The sequence below is a fragment of the Phocoena sinus genome, chromosome 3 (genome assembly GCF_008692025.1).
Source record: "Phocoena sinus isolate mPhoSin1 chromosome 3, mPhoSin1.pri, whole genome shotgun sequence".
NCBI lineage: Eukaryota > Metazoa > Chordata > Mammalia > Artiodactyla > Phocoenidae > Phocoena > Phocoena sinus.
In genome coordinates, this window is record NC_045765.1 from 80,949,050 (window position 1) to 80,969,971 (window position 20,922).

The 20,922-nt window shown below is 49.2% G+C and overlaps 1 protein-coding gene across 1 annotated transcript in view; it reads right to left on the bottom strand.

The window, feature by feature from the left end:
• MCC (MCC regulator of WNT signaling pathway) overlaps positions 1-20,922 on the bottom strand; it is a 443,929-nt gene that overhangs the window by 27,492 nt on the left and 395,515 nt on the right. The window contains 3 exon segments of the mRNA XM_032626783.1: positions 2,789-3,023; positions 15,816-15,999; positions 19,122-19,225. Coding sequence (XP_032482674.1) covers positions 2,789-3,023; positions 15,816-15,999; positions 19,122-19,225 — 523 coding nt within the window.

Sequence of the window (20,922 nt, forward strand, 5' to 3'; positions counted from 1 at the left end):
TGGGACCGTGCTGTCCTGGGACCAGAGCCGGGAACCAGTGGTAATCACCAGCATTTACTGAGCATGTAACACTGTCTTAAATGTTTACACTAAGTCACTCACTTAATCCTCCCAACCTGAGGGAGGTATTATGAGTATTTCCATTCACAGAGGGGAAACTGAGGAATGAAGAGGGAAATCCACCAGCTCAGCCCACAATTACTGTGGAGCCCCAGTTTAAACCCGGGACGTCTGGCTCAGAGCCCAGGTAACCACTAGCTATACTCCCCCTCCCCGGCCCCGCTTTCAAGGTGAGCCCACGCATGACTCTTGTCCCTCACCTCTGCTGGAGGGCAAGTCCAACACCCCGTGACCATCCGGTCAGTCTCCCCAGCTATCTCTGTCATCTTACTTCATAACACGGGGGCACTGCCTTGAAAGGGATTCACCAAGGTCACCCCCGAAGTGACCCTCCTCTGAGGTGACAAGCCACAGGCCTGCTGTGCTCTCCTGGGCAAGCCAGACCTGGGGAGTAGATGTTCTCACCGCCAACATGGGGAAACACCTAGAGGGTACCCACCGCGGCTAGTCGTACTCAGGGCTGGGGGCGTTAGCCATGGAGAAGGCAATGTGCCAAGCTGAGCGACCACTGGAAAGAAGATGCCAGACCTTTCCTAACCATGACATAGAACCAGGCTTAAAGGTGTCTCCGTACACTGAACCTTCTCATCTTTTGCCATCAGAAGCTGGATTCTGAAGGTTCTGACAGCACTGCATCCTGAGCTAACGTGGACCGTCATACCCAGAACCACCGTACAAACAAGCTCGAAAGAAGGAAAGATGGATCCATGGGTGCCGGAAGCAGGCCCTCCACCCAAGAGGAAAGGCAAGGTGGCCACAGCACCGGCCTCCTGAGGCATCAGGCAGGCAGGAAGGCCCCAGCACCTATGCAAGGGCAGGGCAGACAGCCAGGACTGAGAGCGCCCGCCCCCCGCCCAGGAGCCAGGACTCTCCAAGTGCCGCCTCGAGAGGAGACAAGAAGACTTCCTCCCTGTGGTGAGGGTGTGGCGAGGAAACGTGTCATCACTCAGGCTTCGGGTGGGAGAAGAAAGAAAAGCCTCTTCTGAGGAATCATGTAGGCATGAGGCATGTGTAGATATCAGCCAAGAATATGGCAAAAACTAGCCCTAAACCTCTGAAACCCGCGGGTCCCAACAGATCTAAGGACACAACCGTTTACAGAGACATCTCCACCCAGGACCCGCGGGACCCCACGGAAGACACAACCTCCGCCAGGGGGGAGCTGGCACCCACGTTCTCCTCCCAACACACACACACACACACACACACACACACACACACACACGCGCGAAGAGAAAACAGAAGTGAGTCACAGTGAGGTAGAATCGGCATGTAAAGAACCAGAATTCACAAGGAAGACAGAAAATAAACATTTAAAGCAATTAAAGAGAAAGAGGAAGAGGAGTCACAATGAAAGGACGGGATATTCAAAAAAGAAGAGTGGGTTTGAGAAGGAGCCACGTCAATCATCTAGGAATCAAAAGCTGTTTACTAAAGACCAAGTACAAGAAGTGAAAAAACCCAGCAGTTGTAGCCTAGAACAAAATGGTGAAATCCGACAAAATCTGCAGCAATGGACTTGGTGTGGGCAAGCACGCATCCCTGAACACACTATTAGGGACATACAGGGAAGGGAGGTGGCTCTGATGTTTTTCTTCAAAAAACTCCTAGTGAGGGAACCCAATGGCTGCCCCTGGGTCACGATATTATGGGTTCTCTTTCTTCCAGCTTTTTATAATTCCTGTTTTTTGGGAAAATTTCTCTGATGCGTATACATTTTATGTGCGTGTAGCAAAGGGAATATCAGAGCTTTTATTTCACCAAAAGTATCTTTCCTGGCCAAAATAACACTGAATTTATCGCACAACATATTGGCCTGAACATAAAAGAAATCTGGAGTCCTTGGTCAAAGGAAACATGATGTTTGGAAGAAGTCATGGAAGGGCAGCTTCACAGTTCATGCCACAGGGTGCAAAGGACCACAGAGAGGGGAAAAGGCACCGCGGTTATGGACACAATGCCCGGCTCGTGGGCAGCGAGGGGGGAAAATCAGCCAACGTTGCATGAGGGTTCCCTAGCGGGAGTCAAGTGAGGGTCTGAGCTGAGGCCAATATCTGACCTGAATCTGCTGCCACAGCCCAAAGTCCTCCCAGGCTTCACCCAGACTCCAGCTCGAGCAGCCACGGAGGGCAGGGATGTGCTGAGCAAGTCGCCCCGGAGGGTGACGGGGATGAGGGTTACCGATCTTCCACACAACACCACAGGGGCAAGGGGGTCAGGAAACCAGGGCTCTTGTCCAAATGCCGCAACTGGCCTCGCCCCGTTCTCCCCGCCTCACCTTAACGTCAGCATCAACCCGGGAAGCACTTGCAAGTGTTCTGGAGACCAGGGCTCTTTTCACGCGGACAGAGGCTGCTCCCCCCCCAACCCCCACCACCGCAGAGGTCTCTCCTGCCTTCTCTTGGAGACGAGGTGTTCCATTCTGGCCTGGGACCCCCTGAGGTTTCTCCAGTGCTCAGCTCACCTCTCCAGGAACACATCCAGCTCAAGTGACCCCCAGACGTACTGAAACCATCCCTGTCTACACACGAGGCCCTGCCTGTCCTCCAGGGGAGAGGTGGCTGACCACGGCTGGGCTGACCACTACCGAGAGGCCTTTTCATACTTCCTCCTGGTGACAGCGGAGTGAACGGGACGCGGGTCTGAGAAGAGCCCCCCACGCGGATACCTTCATGGCCATCAGCTCCTGCATCAGCACTGCGTTTTCAAGGTCTAGCCGCTGGCTGTCTCCCCGGGGCTTGACGTCGTAGCTGAGTGGATCGATGTGGATGCTTTCCAGCTCCAGCATGGTCAGCTTGACCGCGGCCCTGTCATTCCTGAGCTGCTGGATATAATCCTTCAGCCTCTGCTCGTCTTCCTTAGTAAACTCTGTATCGCAGCTACTGGCTGTGGAGCTGGTTGTGCTGAGAAGACAAAGAAAACCCATTGCACTTCCAGTCGCTGCCAGCAGGTCTTCTCCCCCTCGTTCTTCTCCACACCCTCCCCTCTCCAACAGTATTTAGATGGTAATCCAAAAACAACAACGAAGAAAGCATTATTCATGGCATAGCACCTTTTGGGAGAGAAATGAGTATCAGAAAATGTTTACACCCTTTAAGACAAGGTGTGGACCCTAGAAATGAAGTCTAAGGAAATGATTCCACAGAAGCAGCAAGATACACACGTACAAAGACGTTTCACGGAATGCTAGGTTTAGTGAATTATAGTACATATCAAAAAGAAGGACATGATGTGGACATTACAGGAATAATTATGGTAATGGTGGAGAGAGTTTGAGTGAGGAAATAGGATGAAAAATATGTCATAAAAATAGGTGTATATATGCATAGGACTTAAAAAAAGGGATATGTTAAGGGAACAAAGCAAGGTGAAGAACAAAATACCTATGGCATGACCTACAGATTGTGTGTGTGTGTGTGTGTGTGTGTGTGTGTGTGTACACATACGCATTGTGCACGCACACATCTCAGACTGCTGACAGCAGTCCCCTGGGGGTGGCAGCTGGATGGAGTGGTAGTGATGGGGGATCCTCTGTATCATGGCTGAGTATAAAGTCCACCACAGGGACTCAGGCTGGTCCGAGGGGCCCTTGGCCACCCATGCTGAATGGTGACCAAGCAGGGGCTGGCAGTTCTGAGGAGCACCTAGGGCTGGACCCCGGGAATGTGGTGGTCCATGAAAGTTTCTGTGGGTTCCAGAGTACCATGGAAGGGTGAGAACCACAGGAAAACTGAGGCTTGGTGCTCAAGACGGTTGTAGGCTGTCCCCACTGGCTCAGAATGAAGCCCACTCTACCCAGTTCTCAAGCACTTGAGGCCAGCACGCACCTACGGTGGTTTCTCTGGACCCACCTACACTTGACGTGGGCCTTATGGAACTGGCTTTGGAAAGATGGCAGAGAAACAAGCAGGGACCCATTTAACTCTCATCACAACAGTGCAGGTCAGCATGATCATCTCTGTCGTTACAGATTTGGAAATGGAGGTTCTGAGTCATTAAGTAGCTTGCCTGGTCATGAGGACGGAAACTTGGGCCGCAGTCTCCCCATTCCACAGCCCTGTCTCCCCAAGATTCCTGTTGTTGGAAGCTGTGCCAGGAGCAGGGACTGGTATCCATAGGCTGTTGGCTGCCCTGAGGCCAGGCCTGCCCTCCTCAGCTCACACTGGAACAGGGGTAACAGGCCAAGACCCCAACACAGCAGATGTATCTCCTCCCCGTAACCTCGATGTGACCAAGGGCCATTCCACTCTTGCATGTGACACGTTAACAAGAAGTCGAGGCTTCCGGGAAGAGAAGGGTGAGAAGAGATGGTAGGCCATGCACACAAGGAAGAGAACTTCCTAGGGCCTGGGGTGGTCTTCAGGTCAGAGAACTCCTGCCAGGACCGGAAGCTCCCAAGCACCACAGACTCTCTGAGGTCCCCTACCATCCTTCACCCCCCAACCCCCATCAGAACAGGTGGGATGTTCCTTAGAGATGAAGGGAGCAAGGTGAGTCTGACCAACACACAACACCTTTTCAGAGGCTGTGATGGCTAGTTACACGTGTCAGCTGGGCTAGGCTATGGTGCCTAGCTGCTTGGCCGAACACCCCTCTTAGATGTTGCTGCAAAGGTATTTTTCACACGTGATTGACATTTAAATCAGTAGACTGAGTAAAGCAGATTACCCTCCGTAGTGTAGGTGGGTCTCATCCAATGAGTTGAGGCCTTAAAATCAGTCAATCAATCAGCCTCTCCATCCATACACACACACACCTGTTGATTCCGTTTCTCTGGGGAACCTGAATACAGCGGTGCTGCCTTTACCTGGGACCGGAGCATCTTATACGCTTGGCAGATTTAGAGGTAGCACGACTCAAACTCTCTGTGCCTAGTTCCTTATCTTTAAAATGAAGGTAATACAGTACATACTTCCCAAGGTTGTGGTGAGGATTAAATGAGGTAAACCGAAAGTGTCTGGAATAGTGCCCAGCACTCAGTAAATATAGCCATCATTCATTCATTCAAGAAATATTGGGGTACTTACTGTGGGTCACTTTTCTAGGCCCTAGAAAAATCTCTGTCTTCATGGAACTCATATTCTAACAGGGGAGACAAACAAGTAAAACAGACGGCACATCAGACAAGGAGAAGTACCAGGGAGAAAAATGACGCAGTTATGGGGATTACAAAGAGGGGGTGGGGTGATTCTTGCGAACAGAGTTCGAGGAGTAGACGTGAAGAAGGTGAGAAAGGGAGCTATGTGGGTATCTGGAGGAACAGGGAGGCAAGCAGACGATACAGCAAATGCAAAGGCCCTGAGGCAGCAAGGCCGGCTGGCCAGCAAGAATAAGACTGTGGCTGAATGGGGGTCAGCCAGGGGAGAGGGAGGAGAGCTGGTCAGACAGGAGGGTGTGTATGTGGGGGGCAGGGTGCCACATCACATAGGGTCTCATAAGGGTTGTGTCTTTTACTCTAGAATTAGAAGCCACTGGAGGGTTTGTAATAGAGGAGTGACATGATCTGCCTTCCATTTTAACAGGATCCCTCTGGCTGCTGTACTAGGAGAGATGCAGGGAGGCAAGGGCAGAGGCAGGAGACCTTTTGGAGGCTACTGCAACAAGCTTGGGGGAGACGGTGGAAGCTGAGAAGGCAGGAAGTAGGTTAAAAACTACTCATCATCAATGTTATGCGTTCTCAAGCTGTATTTTAAAAAGGACGAGATGGGACAAGCAGCAATACCCTCCAGTTGGAACACTTCAGGTGCAATTGCATAAAGAAACAAAGCAGCCCGAGAAAAGCATGAAGGAGCAACCGGTACCGCCAGCAGAGGGCGCTGAGGAGCCAGCGGGGGCTTCTGAGGATGACAGCTGCCCAAACAAGAGGGATTCATCCTAGGGAGGAAACAGGGTCCCTCCCTCAGGATCTCAGCCTTCTTCGGTAAAGACCTGTTTTGCAAACAGCTCGGTGACAGGCATGCCTTACACAAAACCATTCAACAGGACTCGGAGCTTGCCTTCATGGACTGTCAACTTCATGGACTGTCAACGTGGAGGGACAGATGCCTAAGTTTCCACACATGAGCCACAAAATCAGAGCGAACTGAAGCTGTGGCCCTGTTCACGGAGCATTGCACGGGGCTGAGTGTGGAGATGTGCTCCCAGGCATGACGTGTTTAGACAGCGTGCTGCTGGGAAATAGCAACACTGCTCTTCCAGTGAGTGGGGAGGAGCTTCAGGTAGGAGATCCTTTCCCGTGAAGCTGGGACCCAGCACGAGAGGCTCACTTTACAACTGTAGTTCTTCTTTTCATTAAAAGTCGCTTTGGGGCTTCCCTGGTGGCGCAGTGGTTGAGAGTCTGCCTGCCGATGCAGGGGACATGGGTTTGTGCCCCGGTCTGGGAAGATCCCACATGCCGCGGAGCGGCTAGGCCCGTGAGCCATGGCTGCTGAGCCTGCGCGTCCGGAGCCTGTGCTCCGCAGCGGGAGAGGCCACAACAGTGAGAGGCCCACGTACCGCAAAACAACAACAACAACAAAAAAACCCCCAAAAAACTGTAATTCAAAAAGACACATGCATCCCTATGTTCACAGCAGCACTGTTTACAATAGCCAAGACATGGAAACAACCTAAATGTCCATCAACAGATGAATGGATAAAGATATGGTATCTATATACAATGGAATATTATTCAGCCATAAAAAAGAACGAAATAATGCCAGTTGCAGCAACATGGATGCAACTAGAGATTATCATACTAAGTGAAGGAAGCCAGAAAGAGAAAGACAGATACCATATGATATCACTTGTATGTGGAATCTAAATTATGGCACGAATGAACCTATCTATGAAACAGAAACAGAACCAGGGACATGGAGAACAGACTGGTGATTGCCAAGGGGGAGGAGACTGGGAGAGGGATGGAGTGGGAGTTTGGGATTAGCAGATGCAAACTGGTATATATAGAATGGATAAACAACAAGGCGCTACTGTATAGCAGAGTAAACCATATTCAATATCCTGTAATAAACCATAATGGAAAAGAAGATGAAAAAGAATGTATATATATATGTAAAACTGAGTCACTTTGCTATAGAGCAGTAATTAACACAACACTGTAAATCAACTATACTTCAATAAAAAATTTAACAGAAATTTCAAAACTCTAAGGACAGTAGAAGCTAGAGTTCTTTAATTATTCTGCAGGCCCTGAAAGGATAATATGTTGGCATATTTTCCATTTAGCGGGACTGGTGTTCCCCAGTGGTTGTCAAAGAGCAGTCGAGGGGCTGACCATGGCAGCATCCCCATGGAACTTGTTAGGAATGCATGTTCCCAGGCCCCACTACCCAGACTCACAGAGTCGGGAACTCAGGGGTGGGGGGTGGGGTGACCAGCCATCCGTTATAATGCACTCTCCCACTGATTCTGAGGCACAGCCTGGTTTGAGAACAACTGGTCCACCCCACAGGATAACTGGGCATTTGCAAAGTAGCCTGTAAAGTAACGGCACCCCATCACAAATTCTCTAGGGAGAGCCACCGTGCTCTTGGGCTGACCTGGTGGGTACCAGTGATTCTGAGCAGGTCTCTGACATCAGGCAGACCTGAGTAAACATTCTTCCTCTGCCAATGCCTAGCGTTATGGCCCAGAGTAAATCACCCAACCTTTCTGGGCTGTGACAAAGGGGATACTAACAGTTGCCATGTCACCAGGCTATGGAAATGAGACAATGGGTCCTGAAGCTGGCAGCCCACACACAGCACTTGATCTGGGCGGGGAGGAAGCACAGCTGTGCCAGTGGCCCCGAGACACCCAACATCAGGCTCAGGGCCTCCCTCCAGGGATGTCAGCCACCTAGCAGGTCCTGCAGAAAACCACCCATCTGCGGGGGAAGCAGAGCAGCAAGTGTTGACCGGACTTGCAAACCCCCAGAACTGCCTGGGAGACACCAACATGGGGGGGGGGGAGGGCAGAGGCTGCCAGGCTTTGGGGGATCCTGGAACCCTCTAGGGCCTGGCGCCCGATCCCAGCCCAGGTGGGGAAGGCTTTTGTTATACCATCCCTGCTGTGGGTATAGTTTTAAGAAAGGAAGAAAAAGAAAAAAGGACAAAAGATCTCCCTCCACTGATTTTACCCCTGTGGGAAGCTGAGAGCTGTAAAGTGCTTTTCCAGGGGAAAGTTTAATTTCAAGGTAAGCACCTAGCCCTGCTGCCCCTCTCCAGCTTCCCTCTCTCCCTTCCAGGACACCAGCGGGGAACAGATCAGGCGAGGTTAATTACAATTCTGCTTTGTGCTCTTAATGGACCACCGCGGAATATGATTATGACAATGGTAAGAGGAGGGGAAGCCACGGCCTTTTCTCCGGCCTCCTGCAGACAAAGGCGCTGTCAGTCTCCTGAGGGCCTGCTGCCGGCTGCCGGCTGCCGGGCTGGGGTTAAGTCATCCATTAACTCTCCCGGCTCGGAATGCCGGGTGAGCTCAGTTGTCAAGGGGGAATAAATCACCTTCCCAGTGGGCCGAGTTACTCCTCCTCTCCAGGGTGAGAGGGATTGCGGGGAGGGCTGCAGAGGAAGCAAACCCCAGCTGGTCCCAGGATTCTGGGGCCGCACATTTTTGCCTTCTCCCCCGGTTTTTCGAGGAGCTGGGCCAGGTTGCGTGGGTTTCTCCTTCCTTACCATGATGCTCTCTGCTTGAGCTCCCCTCAGCTGGCTCTGCTCTGCGTCCATTAGTCGCCAGCTGACAGCTGATCTGTCTGCTCACCGCACATGAGCGCACACCGGCCAGCCTGGGGCAGCCCACGCTCCTGCCTGCCCTGTTCACAGTGGGACGCAGATACAGCAGTTTATTTAAGCAGCCGTCGATTTCAAATGTCCTCTCTTCTGTCCCTCTCCACCATGTCCCAGCCCTGTCCCGAAGACAACTCCCCACCCTGCTTTTAGAAGAAAAATCCTTTTTTTTTTTTTTTTTCCAGCTTCCTCATCTTGTCTCAGCAGAAAGAGAAAAGAACATATTATTTCTTTTGCCTTGAAAACCAGAGGCGGATTTTTCCTGAAGTTTTTATCAATGTCTTACCTGGCCCCAGTTAGGATCTCATTTACACCAAGGTGGAGCTCATTTTCAGAAGGAAAGTGCCACTAGGGGGCTTTCTGTTGGCTGAGCATTTTACATTTATTTGAAGGAGGGGGTCAGGCCAGTGACATTCGACCCCGCTCCTCTAAGCAGAAGCTTGGGCCTTGTCAACTGCCTGAACTTTGCAGTGTTGTGCTGGGTATCCCCCCATGCCCCCCTACCTTTTTTTTTCTGACAATTCTTTGTCACATAGGACTGAAAGTACTCAACACAATCCAAACCTCTTAGGTCTGAACGTTCTCAAAGGATTATCAGAATTCTCAAGGAGAAGCGGTTTGGGGAGGAAAAATTATCTAAAAAAATACAGTTGACTCTTGAACACCATGAACTTGAACTGTGCAGGTCATTTATACGTGGGTTTTTAAAAATAAATACAGTGGGCTTCCCTGGTGGCGCAGTGGTTGGAAGTCCGCCTGCCGATGCGGGGGACACGGGTTCGTGCCCCGGTCTGGGAGGATCCCACATGCCGCGGAGCGGCTGGGCCCGTGAGCCATGGCCGCTGAGCCTGCGCGTCCGGAGCCTGTCCTCCGCAACGGGAGAGGCCGCAGCAGTGAGAGGCCCGCGTAACGCATAAAAAAAATAATAAATAAATAAATAAATAAATAAATACAGTACTATGTTTATGATGGGGGCCGGGGGAGTCCGTGGTGGGTCCTGGAATGAATCCCCGGTGGATACCCAGGGGATGAATACATGGGTAGGGGAAATCTTCTGCCAGATAACTGAAGTCCTCAAAAACTGCCTGGTTCCAGAAACTCAGCTGACAGTGGAAGGCAAAATGAGAGACACATTTAGGAGATGGATTCTATTCCTGCAGGTCTTTATATGGTGCCGTTACGATGGCGTTGGGAACCAGGCATCTCTAAAACAAATATTAAACTGCTCCTGAGTTGGTTGCTGATAACACACCAAGATAGACACCATCTAGACCTGACACCTATACTGCTGCTAACAATTTCTCTGACATTAAAAACATTAAACATTTTACAGTCGGCACTCCCTACCTAAGAATTCCACATCTGCGGATTCAACCAACCGCGGGTGGAAAATCTTTGGGGGAAAAAAAAAAAATCCAGAAAGTTCCAAAGAGCAAAACTTGAATTTGCTATGTGCTGGCAACTATATTTACATAGCATTTACATTACATTAGGTATTTTAAGTAACCTACAGATGATTTAAAATACATGAGAGGATGTTTGTAGGTTCCAATGCAAATATTACAATGTTTTATATAAGGGACACTTGAGCATCCTCAGATTTTGGTATCCACAGGAGTCCTAGAACCAATCGCCCAAGGATACTGAGGGGTGACTGTAAATGATTTTCAACATCAGTAATAATTAAGAGGTACAGAGTAAAATATTAAGGGTACGTTTTTGCCTAGAGATTGGCCAAATTAAAAAAATGTATACTACCCAGCTTCAGCAAGGGTGTGGAGGAAGAGGCCCTCACACACTGGCTGGATCATGTATGCAAGGGCTCCTTGACATCTGAAACAACAGTCATTTTTGAGTCAGTACATTCTGCTTCTCAGAATTGGTCCCACAGAAACTGCACGATGGGGGCAGGTATAAGGACAAGGATGGTGACTGCAGCAGTGTTTTAATAGTAAAAAACTGGATACAAACATCCAAACAAGAGGAAGCTGTCTAAATACATGACGAACTGCCATCCAATGGGAGACTGGGCACTACTGAAAAGAACGACACACGTGGAAAGACGCCTAAAAATGTAATACTAAGGGGAAAAAGCAAGTTTCGAGAGAGTCCACCTAAATAGGATCCTTATTGGGTTAAAATGAGATGGAGTCACATTTTTAAAGATACCATGTGTTGGTCTGCAGACAACACACCCTCCGCCTTCTTCTGGGACCTACCCCTTCTCTCTGCCCACGTGGCTCCTGCAAGAACTGTCGTGGCCACGGATGACTGGGTAGGCACTTGAGCCCAGCTGGGCGAGATGTTCCTTCCCAGGATTTCCTTACTTGACACCAGAGAAACCAGTCAGCCTGGTATACTAAAGCAGGTGGTGTGCTGGTTTTCTGTCATCTGGGGAGCAGCCTGCAACAGGGAAGAGGTGAAAGCCGTGTGCGGAGGCCAGACTGGCCAGGTGTGGCTTGGCCCGGCTGTGTCCAGGTGGCCGGTTCTCCTCTGCCCGGGCTCACTGTAGCCCTCTGCCCAGGTATGCGGCTCCTCTGTGAGAGACCTGATATCCTTCCACCGAGACCCCCTTTTAAGCTATTTGAGTATGTTTCTGTCATTGGCAACCAAAGGTCTAGGTCATAAAAAATGGACACTTACATCTGTGAGGATACGCTCCAAACCGTGTGCAGTGTCCTTTCCAGGGAGGGTCCTAGCCTGGAGAATTTTATGTCATGCTTGGATTTTAACTGTTCAGTTTATTTTCACAATGAGCATATAATTCTTTTGAGATCAGCAAGTTAGGTCTTAAAAAAAGAAAAGCAAAAGCATTTCAGGTCTCTATCTAGTTCCCATAGAACCTACATGATAAGTGACAAGGACATTTTCGCAGGAGGCCTGAGCACCATGCTATGCTGTCATGTGGAGTACTGTGTCTGAGCTGGGCTTCAGAATTTACCAGCACTTCTAAGCTGTAATCCCAAGGACTTTGGATGGACTCTCCTGGTACTTGGATGGGGAAAGCACCTCTGGTTTTCAGAGGGAAGTAAAGACGCCTATTACGACAGGCAGACCTAGTCTGACTCTCATGCCCGGAAGCTTGCTGGTGGTGGAGCACAGGCCTGTCCTAACTGGATGGCTGTTTCAATCCCATTTACCCTTTCAATGGACGTGCTTCCACTGTCCTCAGCCTTTCTTTCTGTCCCAGTGAAACTTCATCTTAATCAAGACTGACTTAGAGGGTGAGGGCTGGGAGCTCCACCACCCTCCATTCCAATTTGGGGATTACGCCCCAGTGTGAGCGGTCAGCCAGGTGGGACCCCAGCTCCCTGGATGTTCCCAGAGCTCACTGCAAGGCTGCAATCACCAGTCTCACAAGCCTCAACCCGATCCACACCTGATGGCAGGACAAAAGGGAGTCCAGCCTCCATGAGGACAGACTTGCTGTGGCCTACTCTGTCTTGGCCCCTCGTCCTTTCGTAGATTTAGATCGATGATTGTGCTTCCACCCAGTGAGCTAAAACTGTGATGCTTGACCAAAAGGGTGGGCTTGACTGAGAATTCCTATTCCCACTTCTCATCAATTTCGTCCACTTGCCTCTCTGCTGTGATACACTGATAAAGCTATCCAGGCAACCCACATTACCTAGTTACTCTGCCCATTAAGATAATGACACTTTCTGATGCGGCCATGGCTGTATTTTTGCAAAAAAAAAATGAAACGTTTCAAAACTGAAACAGCAGCATCCCTGGGCTCCAGACTACAGAGTCAACGGATGGGCTGCCTACCGTTTTTATTCTCCTTGCTGGTAACTGCCCCTCAGCTGCTCCCTTCTGAAACCATGACCCTGCTGTTACCGGGGGCTGCCCTGTGCTGCCAGAAAGGCGTCTGGAGGCCTGGTACTCAGCATTCCCTTCCTGAGACCTGGAGGAACAGCTGGCTGACTCTCTGGTTAGAATTCTGCCAGCTGGCTACAGGGGGAGGGGAGGCGACTGATGGAGCCACATAAAGCCTCCAACTCAGAAAGCCTCTTGTCTTTCTTTCTTCCATAATCTTGACATGTGAGAATGGCTGAGTGGAATGGCAAGATTTACAAACAGAATTAATTATTATAATTATGAAAGCATCTGGTGGTCTGGGACTTTTTTTCTGAGCCACGCTGAACATAAGTAGTCTGGCCGTATCAGGTCCCAAGAACGTGTGTTGCCAACATGAATGCCTGTAACCCCCCCCCCGCTCTGAGCTGCTCTGATTTGGGTGGGAGTACGAAAGGGAACTTTTAAGGAGAATTGAGTAAAATCTGAGCTAAAGGTCTCTGTACTTTGATGCAAAGATCCATTGGACACTGAATCTAGTTCAAGAGCCATTCTTCAGTGAGGTCATCCTTGCAAACCGAAACGATGTTCTGAGTTTGTCAACCTACAGAAGTACATTACCTAAAATTAAGCTTCTCTAAGGAGGCTGTCGCAAAAATCAAGGCTCATCTATACATTAAAATATTTCTAAGAAATATCCGCAATCAGGGTCTCCACTGAATAGCTGGTGAGAAAACATTCCCGCTCCTGACTGGCTCTAGATTTGTCTCTGATTTAGATTAAAATAACAAAATTATTTTGCAGGTGGGGAGGGATGAGCAAAAGATCTGTAACACACCCCTTATAAGCCACTGAAAGGGTACACAATTCTTGTCAACCCAAGCCTTGTATTCACTAATGCAACAGAACAGTATCACTGACAACATGAGAACTACATGTTTATGCTAAATGAAGGTGGAAATTATAGATTATACACATTGGGAAACGTCATTAAGAAGAGCATCTGCTTTCTGTGTTTAAACAGAAGAATCTGGTTTCAAGAAAAAAAGAAATTATAATCTGTGCTACCCTGAATAAGACAATTGTTGCTGCAGTCCAGAGGAAATAAGTCCCTTGTGTTTGCTGGCACCTGGCCAAGTACGTTACTGGGAATGTCCCCTTTCCTGAGGCACCAGGTCCAGGACAGTTAAATCTGCACTTAGGCAGATGGCTGGGTCCTACCAGTGGGAAAGACAGATGGGACCATTAAGTTTCTCTCAGGTACCGAAAAAAACATCAGTATCTCTCCTTTTACTCTTAAGATTGAATCCACCCTTATGTGGCTTTGGTCACTTGACCTGCAAGCAGACACTGTTTTTTTTTTTTTTAAATCATGAGATCCAACCTGGCCTAGTGAAAAGAATAATATGCTTGGTGCCAAAGTCCTGGGCTTGGGTTCTGATTTCCCTCTTATCTATCAGCCTTATTTAGGCAAGTCACTCTCTCACCTCTGAGCCTAGGTTTTCTCACCTATACAAATGGGGTAAGTTACCCTTCCTGTCTTTTGTGATTTGGTTATCACATGACAATCTCTAACAAAGTACTTTCTAGACAGAACTGGGATATAAAGGGAAGGCATTCTATTTGCAGCAACAGGGATGGACCTAGAGATTATCACACTAAGTGAAGTCAGACAGAGAAAGACAAATATATGATATCACTAATATGTGGAATCTAAAATATGATACAAATGAATTTATTTATGAAACAGAAATGGACTCATAGACATAGAAAACAAACTTATGTTTATCAAAGGGGAAAGGGGGTGGGCTGGGATAAATTAGGAGTTTGGGATTAGCATATACAAACTACTATATACAAAATAGATAAATGACAAGGTCCTCCTGTATAGCACAGGGAACTATATTCAGTATCTTGTAATAAACCATAATGGAAAAGGATCTGAAAAAAAAATCCATATATATATATATATATATATATATATATATATATATCCATATATATGTAACCATATATCCATATGTATCCATATATCCAAATACATATAACCATATATCTCTATATCTCTATATCTATATGAATCACTGTGCTGTACACCAGCAACTAACACAACATTGTAAATCAACTATAATTTTACAGAAAGAAAGAAAAAGGGAAGGCATTCAGTTTTTAGGAGTTTTGGTGGCAAGAAATGAGAAGGTCATTAGAAAAAGTTTCATTCTGACCCTCTACCCACATCCAATAGAATCCAATGGCTTCTGCAAATTATGCTTAGCAAGGTGTTCACTGCTTTCCTCCCCATTTTTTTTTTTTTTTTGCGGAACGTGGGCCTCTCACTCTCGTGGCCTCTCCCGTTGTGGAGCACAGGCTCCGGACGCGCAGGCTCAGCAGCCATGGCTCACGGGCCCAGCTGCTCCGCGGCATGTGGGATCCTCCCGGACCGGGGCACGAACCCGTGTCCCCTGCATCGGCAGGCGGACTCTCAACCACTGCGCCACCAGGGAAGCCCCTCCCCATCTTTTTCAAGTACCCACTTCAGTTTTCTAGATCCACAGATACTGAACTTGAGCCCAGGTTCATGACTAAATGTCTGCCAAGCACAGCTATGATTATGCATCACTCTACAAGGCAAAGAGGTGAGAGAAGGGAAGTCTGTTGCCTGAGGGGGGCTTACAAAGGACAGAGGCACAAGAGGAAGGGAGAGAATGGAGCCTGGAAATAGGATGCGGTCTGGGTCTTGCGTGCTTAAGGACCATTTGCAGCACATGGGCCTTCTTCACCGCCCCAAATACTTCTTGAAAATCAAGGACTATAACGAAATGGAGGGTAGAACCAAAAGGGGGAAGTGTACCGGACAGAAAGGTAGGTTTGGGTTCCACCTCCTTGAGCAAATCACCCCTTCTCTCTGGGCGGCATTTCCCACACTGGTGAAGTGAGAAGGCGCTTTCCAACTCTCCCATTCTGATTCCCGGGAGCAGGCTGCAAGCTGGGGGGGGTGGGGGTTGGGGTAGAATTCTGTCTTCCAGCAAGCCTCACAGTCCTTAAGAGCCAGGTCACTGCACATCAAGCCTAGCGAGCGGACTACCTGTGGGCACGCATCCAGCTCGCGGCAGAAAGGCCGAGAATTACCTGGTGTGGCTGTTAGAAGACAGGCTCTCCCAAGGCTGCACGCTGCAGCCGGCCACAGCAAAGGCTCCCCCGCAGCTGCCGTCCAGCTTCATGAGCAGGGCCTTGGCGGCGTTCTCGGCTGTCTTCCGGCAGTCGTGAGCTCGCTTGAGCATCTGAGTGATGTTTTCATCCCCTGACGGGTCTCCTGCATGGCAGAGAAGCCAATGGGTTAATCAGCGCTGGTCCAGAGGAGTGAGTCTGGACAATCAGTAGCCAGTTACTCGGTGGGGGGGGTGGGGGGGGGTGGCGCAGTAGAGAGGAGTCCAGCGGTGAATGCCAGTAAAGAGACGCGCGTCCTGGGCCTGGCTCTTCACCGAGAAACTGCACCAAGGAAGGCATCTTCTCTGCTCTGGCCTCCACGGTCCTCCCCGACAAATGAGGGGCTGGCCAGTAGGAGCTCTGTGGTCTGTTTCCAGCTCTAACCTATGATTTTCTAATTCCCCAGGCTCCTTGCTGCTCCCCGCGTCCAGCCCCAAGTCTCCTGTGTGGCCCTTCTCCCCTGCGCTGGTTGGTACTTCCCTGTGAATGAGGCCAGGGAGAAACTGAGGCCAAACCTTACGATCTCTCCACCTGCAGCTTTGCTGAGAGCTTCGTGTAGGCACGAGACACAAAAGTAATGGTTAAAACGAGACCTTGAGACTGGCTCTGACTGCCCTCTATGGACGCTATCCCTGACCTTTCTCTCTGAGCTAGGTCATGGCCAGGGGCGAGCTCCCCTGCCTCCAGAGGCCAGGAAACTGGGCTGGAGCAAGACGTCAGGGTCGTGGCCACCACCACAGAGCCAGACAGGGAATTCCCTGCCCGAGACAGTCACGTTCTTGTTGTGTTTTCAAAAACCATGCCGGCCAAATAAGTCATTGGTTTGTTACCTCTGCAGCCCAGACCCATGATCTTCCAAGTGTGTATATATAAAATCTTATGCCAAAGCCTAAGATATAGAACTGGCAAATGTGGAACTGGTTGAAGTGGGCAGGGGTGGGGGGCATACACTCAGCTTCTCCACCCTCCATGCCCACCACTGAGGCCTAGAGAAACTCCTCCAGCTTCCCAGGCCCAGTTTGAAAAGCACTGGTCTAAATCATCTAGAATGAACACCTGTGCAGTCAACAAGAAACAAAGAAAAAACCCACAATAACTGACACTGTGGGTAAATGTTACAACTAGTACTTGCTTCCCTGTGCAACTACATGGCACGTTAGGGCAGGCTGACAGGTCAGCAGCCATTGTCAGCAGAATGGAAGAGTGAGATTTAATAGGGAGCTGCTAAAAAGTCAGTCAACACTCTGCTTTACAGAGGAGGGGGAGGAAACGTGGGTGTCCGTGTCCCGCAGGCTAAGATTCCCTGGACCTCCCTCTGGCCACTTCTCTGACAACTTTCATACTTTTTTCTCCTTCCACAAATAAGATATTTTACATATGTCGCACCAACTGACTGCTCTCTGAATTCTGAAGAGGCGTATTACTGACTGCCCCATTTTATAAACAGACCCATGAGCTACCCAGGATTATGTTAATACAAGGCATTTTATTATTGATTTTAAATATTTAAAATGCAGATTTATTTAAGTCTTTTCAGCTCCTTCCAAGTAACTGTGCTGAGTAGGTACAAGCCTCATAAAAGGTACCTTTCAAGGATGGAACAGTTTAAGACATTCCTCTGATACAAACTGGAAATAAGATCATTGATTTTTTCCTTTAATTGATCATTTTCCTTAATACTTACATTAAAAAAAAAACAAAAAAAACCTGACAGCAGGCCAAGATCATTTTAGAATCTGTTTAAGAGGAGGAATAAAGTTTTATGGTTTGGTTAAAAGACCCTGAAAAATGAGGTTCCTAATGGAAATGCTGGCAGAGTTTCTACTTCTGGGCTGGGATGGTAATCCTATTAAAAAAAAAAAAACAACAACCCAGAAATCCCAGAGAGGGGGGTGGAGGATGGTCACCCATACAAATGGAGGCCTGCTTCCTCGCTGGGTGACTTGGATATGAAGCAGGAAATTAATACCCAGGATACTTCATTCCCTTCAGACTTGCTTCAGATTCCTGTCCATGTCAAAACTGAAGGAGGAAAAATAGGTGAATGTTCAGTGCAAAAGCTAGAGCCCAGGCAGGGAGCAAGGAGCTGGCAAGGAGGAGAGGGATGCATTCTGGAGGTACCCCGACGGCGACCTTCTCTGCAAGGTGTGTCCTGGAAGGACTAACTCTAACGTGGGCTCACAGCCCGCAAGGAAAAGCCAGTCCATGACAGGTGGCCTGGTCCCCAGCCTGCCCACGCCACCCACCTTTGACTCTGGAGTGGTCTGGTCAGTTTTTTGTTCACCTGCCATGCCTTCTCGGGAGAAGCTGCTGTTATCAGGTGTAGGCTGAGGGAGTTTGCAGGCCTCAGCATCAGAGATGGCAACAGCTGTCCCTGGAGCTTTCTTCCCTCCCAAACACTATTTCCACTGCCACTGTCCTCATGTCATCTCAATGCCCACAGCCATAGTCACTGGTGAAGTTTTGGCAAACGATGGTAACTAGGATGCCACACTCGTGTCTTTTTCAGTTCATAGCCCTTCTAGTTACTCAACAGTGAGGGTCAGCAGTGGGAAGCAGTGTGGATCTGGAGGGAGGAATCACGCCAACAGGACGCATGACCCCTGGGGTGAGGGAGAGGCAGGGCTTTGAGGTGGGCTGGCAACACCTCTGCTCCCCCACAGGGGCAGGCCGGGGCTCCCGGGGCTCCCAGGGCTCGCATTCGGTGAGGCTGACAAAAGCAAGGTATGAAACGTTCCTCTGCATTCCCACGACACCTGGAGACCAGGTAGGGGGAACCCATGCTTCCAACCTACTCAAAGGAACAAACCTGGAGAAAAAGCACAGCCAACAAAAGCAGCCACAAGAGGCAAAGGCCTTGTGGGCAGCAAAGGGACCCTCAACAACCAGCATCAGAGAGAGGCTGCGGGAAAGCTGGTCCCTTTCATCGTGAACCTGGGCCTCCCACTCCATCTGGTTCTACTGCCAGCCGGGGAGAGTACGTTTCCTGAGAGGGTTTGTTTGTTTTAACTTGTCTGTAATGCTGTTTCCACTCCAGTTCTTGCTGCATTCAACATAAACAATTTACTCACTCAGTCATGAGGAAAAAATGAAAAACACACTTGACAAGGGAATTTCATGTTGTCGGGAGGCGTGCCAATGCCAACAGCCGAGATGGGGGCAGGAGAGCAAGAGAGGCGGGGGGGTGAGGAGGAAGGAAGGGGACGGAGGGACTCCGGCCACACTTACCAGGAGACGACCCCACACCAGCCGCGCGGAACTGCCCCAGGATGAGGCTCTGCTCGCTCTCGGCCAGCGCCAGGAGGAGTTCATAGGCTTCGATGCACTGCTCACTGAAACAGAAGCACACGGCATCCTCAACTTGGGCAGAGGATGGCGAGCCTCTCCAATGCAGCGCCGTGCCCGGGGTGGGAAGCAGCTCGGGACCTGGCTCTCAGCCTCGCCGTCCATGTCAGCAAGGAAATACCCAGGGATACTCCTGGCCAGAGCCAGGGTCTTGCTCTGTTATGTGGCCCCCTCCCCTGACCCTTTTTTTTTTTTTTTTAAACTTTAAACTAGGATCTAGAAAAATACAAGAGAAGCCATAAAGATGAGGGAGGCAAGTCTGCTGGCCCTTTGATGATCAGCTCGAAGGGAAAGGTAATACGTTCCTGACAGCCAGCCTCCGAGATGCTCTCCAATCGCCCTGATCTCTACACACTGCTATCCACAGCCTTTGCATAATCCCCTTCCACGTTGTTGCAGGGTTGGTCTGTGTGACTAAGGCAGAAGTCATGGGATGTCATGTCCGAGATTAGGTTATTAAAAAACACGGTGATTTCCATCCTGGTCTCTCTCTCTCCTCCCTTCACTTTCCCTCTTGGATCATCCTCTTTAGAGGAGGCCAGCTACCATGCCTTGAAGACACTTGAGCAGCCCTATGGAGAGGCCCATGTGGTTAGGAACTAAGGCGCCCAGCCAACAGCCAGTTGAGGACCCTACCCAAAAGCTTCTTTGAAGCAGATCTGCCAGCCCCAGTTAAGGTTTCAGCTGATGCAGCTCTGGCTGAGAGCTTGACCAGAACCTCGTAACAGACCCTGAGCCAGAACTACCTAGACAAATCATTCCCAGATTCCCAACCCTAGAAACTGTGATGTAATAAATAGTCATACAATAATAGGTAATTCATATAGCACCCTAGAAAGGGGACTATTTTGACCCAGACCCACCTATTCAATAGAATGGCCACTAGCCACATGTGAATATTTAAATTAAAAAGAATTTAAGGTAAATAAAATGAAAAATTCAGTTCTTCCATTGCAGTAGCCACATTTCATATGTGTAACAGCCATGTGCGGCTAGCAGTTACCATATTGGATAGCACAGAGCACAGTTCCATCATCACAGAAAGTTCTATTAGATGTTTGTACAACTGTTTCATGAAACACTCACAAAACCTCTGACAAGAATCTGAGAATGGATTTCTAAGAGGAAGAACATTAGTCTCTCTTTGGGTACACCAGGTAGAGGATCGAAGAGCGACCTCTTGAAAGCCACTGCTGCCTGTGACCCCACATGGACCCACGTCTGTACTGGATGGAGTGTGTGCTTAATGCCTCAGTCATCCTGCTCAGACGCCTGCAGTAGTGAAATTCACCCCCCCCCCACCCCCCCCCCCGCAAACAAAGAACTGATTAGCTTCTCCAAGCTGAGCAGGGGAAACTTTGCTTTACACAACACTTATTAGCCAACAGACTGTTTTTTATTGTCTTGACTTTCAAGTTCCTTTACTAAGAGATAAGGAAAAGGGTCCAATGACTGCCTCTGGGTACTGGCAGCTCCTCCTCTCAAGGGCAGTTAGTTGGTCTTTCAAGTTAGAGACGCTGGGACATTGTTTCTTCCATAAGGCTGAAAGGCAGACTGCCGGTGCAGAAAAGCCTGTTTCCAGAGTTGTCATAGACGATTATCTGTTCTTTGCTGTGTCTGTCAACTAGTAGGATTGCTTTCTTGCTTTGGTCTCCTATATTTAGGTTTGATATCGGTTTTTGAA